Source organism: Sinocyclocheilus anshuiensis, unplaced genomic scaffold, assembly GCF_001515605.1.
Source record: "Sinocyclocheilus anshuiensis isolate Anshui unplaced genomic scaffold, SAMN03320099.WGS_v1.1 scaffold72, whole genome shotgun sequence".
Lineage (NCBI taxonomy): Eukaryota > Metazoa > Chordata > Actinopteri > Cypriniformes > Cyprinidae > Sinocyclocheilus > Sinocyclocheilus anshuiensis.
The window spans coordinates 1,402,885-1,405,230 of NW_015554073.1; the positions used below are offsets into that span (position 1 = coordinate 1,402,885).

At 36.9% G+C, this 2,346-nt stretch overlaps 1 protein-coding gene across 3 annotated transcripts in view; it reads left to right on the forward strand.

Annotated features, from left to right (window-relative positions):
* osr1 (odd-skipped related transcription factor 1) overlaps window positions 1-1,553 on the forward strand; it is an 8,634-nt gene extending 7,081 nt beyond the window's left edge. For all 3 annotated transcript variants that reach the window (XM_016460760.1, XM_016460761.1, XM_016460762.1), the window contains exon 3: window positions 759-1,553. In XM_016460760.1, the coding sequence (XP_016316246.1) occupies window positions 759-891 (133 nt within the window). In that variant the 3' untranslated portion in view covers window positions 892-1,553. The remainder of the gene's footprint in view (window positions 1-758) is intronic.
* Window positions 1,554-2,346: the final 793 nt, after the last annotated feature.

A 2,346-nucleotide genomic window follows, 5' to 3' on the forward strand; every position in this document is an offset into this window, starting at 1 on the left:
ATTCCTGCTCATACCTGCCCATTCATAAACGTATGGTATCACAAACTCCGGCCCACACACAAACGCATAACTACCTGCAGATTCTTTTCCAATCATGACCTCATCATGCATTACTGCATAATAATCTCTTCCATCATTCCAGTTAGAAAATATCACAGAGTAAATTTAAAATAATAATGTGCATATATATACACATACAAAAACAACTATTAATCTATATATAATTGAATTAATACTTTTTTTGTGTGTATTTAAATCAGCGCGTATATATAAATTAACCAATTTATCTTATGCACTTTTTTTTATTAAAAAAAATATTGAACTTAAGGTTCTGCCTTGCAGAACAGATTCAGACAAACAAATCAGTTTCTTATTTTTTTCAAACCACACCTGCTCTTGTGATTTATGACATTTGTTATTCCAGAACTTTAAGAATGATTTAAATTAGTTGAGACATGCCAAACAATCTCCTCCAATTCTTCAGTAATGATCTTGGCTCTTTTCCTGACTGACAGTTATCACTAGATATACATCATGTTTGTGATTTAATTAACATTTGCAGACTCAAAGATTTGTCATAACAAGACTTCTATCTTTGCCGTCATTTCAGTAGTTCACATTGGCAGAAAACTGCTGCGCAGGATATTTAATCCTAGAAAAGAAGCTCGGACAACTTTAAAATCTGTGTTGTTTAAGTTGTAAACATGCCTACATCCATTAACAAACCACAAATATTCTCTTTCTTTTGTTCTCTAAAGGTACATCCATTCCAAAGAGAAGCCATTTAAATGCCAGGAGTGTGGAAAGGGTTTCTGTCAGTCCAGAACTCTTGCTGTCCACAAAACATTACACATGCAGGTCAAGGAGCTCAAACCAGCCAAGATAAAGTGAGGGCATCTGTTTCAATCAATGGGGACGCTATAAAACCAAACCTAGTGACACCAGCCAATAACATTGTCATTCCAAGGCCACAGAGACTCCATCTGAGGGAGTGGACCTCTGCGTACGGCTTAATGCACCAAAGATGGATTAGTCCTGACCAAAGAGCTTCCTGAAAAGGCATCCTTCCATAACCTACAGCCATGGTGCCTTAAAAGTTTGACTGTTAAAAAGGAATGGAGAACCCGGATAAGAAGTCATGGAACTCAGCAGAAGCTTTAACATGGATTTAAGACAATCAAATTGATTGATTTGTTTAAGAAACAACAAATAAGCAAGAAGAGCGCCGACACCAAAGAGAACAGCTACAGTGAGATCTGTGATTTTAGTCTGCACTGCTCCATTCCCAGTGATCTGTTGTTTGATTTTTGTAAACAGTGATTTTTGCAGATATTGTTGACATTGTTGTTGATGAAGGTATACTCTTCGGACCTATGCAGTTACTGAGAGCCCACCAAAGCTCTCGCATTTAAAACCCGAAGTCAGTCGAGCAGTCATTTCTTCTAACCAAAGACACCTTCAATCATGTATTTCCTCCTTTTGTACAGATTCCTTTTTGTATAACTGATATTTGGCACTTTACTCTGATTATTGATTATTTACATATATCACTGGATTCCTTAAACTTATTTTTGAAAATAAATAGTCATTTCTGTATCAAATGCATGTTTGTTGTAATCAATGCAATTCCTAACCATATTCTTCTCAGCATGTTTCTGAAGTCAAAAAATGTTAAACCTAGAGATACAGGGTACAACTGGCACAAATAAAGGGGATTTGTCTTCACAGACTAATTCAATATTAAACAATAAGCAGGGATAAACAATGTGCTCCACACTTGACTGAATAAATCAATAAATAATGATCCGTGATGTGAAGACGTGGATTGACTTCACATTTGCCCGGGAGGCGACATCTGCTGCTGTCCTTATAAGCATCTTGATTCTTTCTATGAGATTTAAATCACTGTAGCTTTAAAAAGCCATCAGAGGGCATGAAAGTACACGTATTCATAGAGAAATCAGAGCAAACAGACACCTGCAAACACAATTCAGAGGTTGAATGGGGTGTTCAGAGAGATAAAAAAGACTTGTCCTAGACAGAGAAGGATTTAACAGTAGTGTTCGATCCTTGACTCTAACCAAACACGGACGGATCTATTTTTAACCCTCAGAATTAGTAGCAAAAAGCTTCAAAGAACAAGGTTATGAAAAGGATCATCAGAGCCGGACATTCTTACAGGCCCAGATGAATTGGACCATTACAGAAACAACATTTCTCAACCGGCACTCTGACCCACGCACAATTTAAAAACACATATGGAGAAGAATCTTTAAAAACTCACCATTCCAAATTCAGACCACAACATCAGATTTATTGCCTCTGCTACGGTGAGCAAAGTGCCAA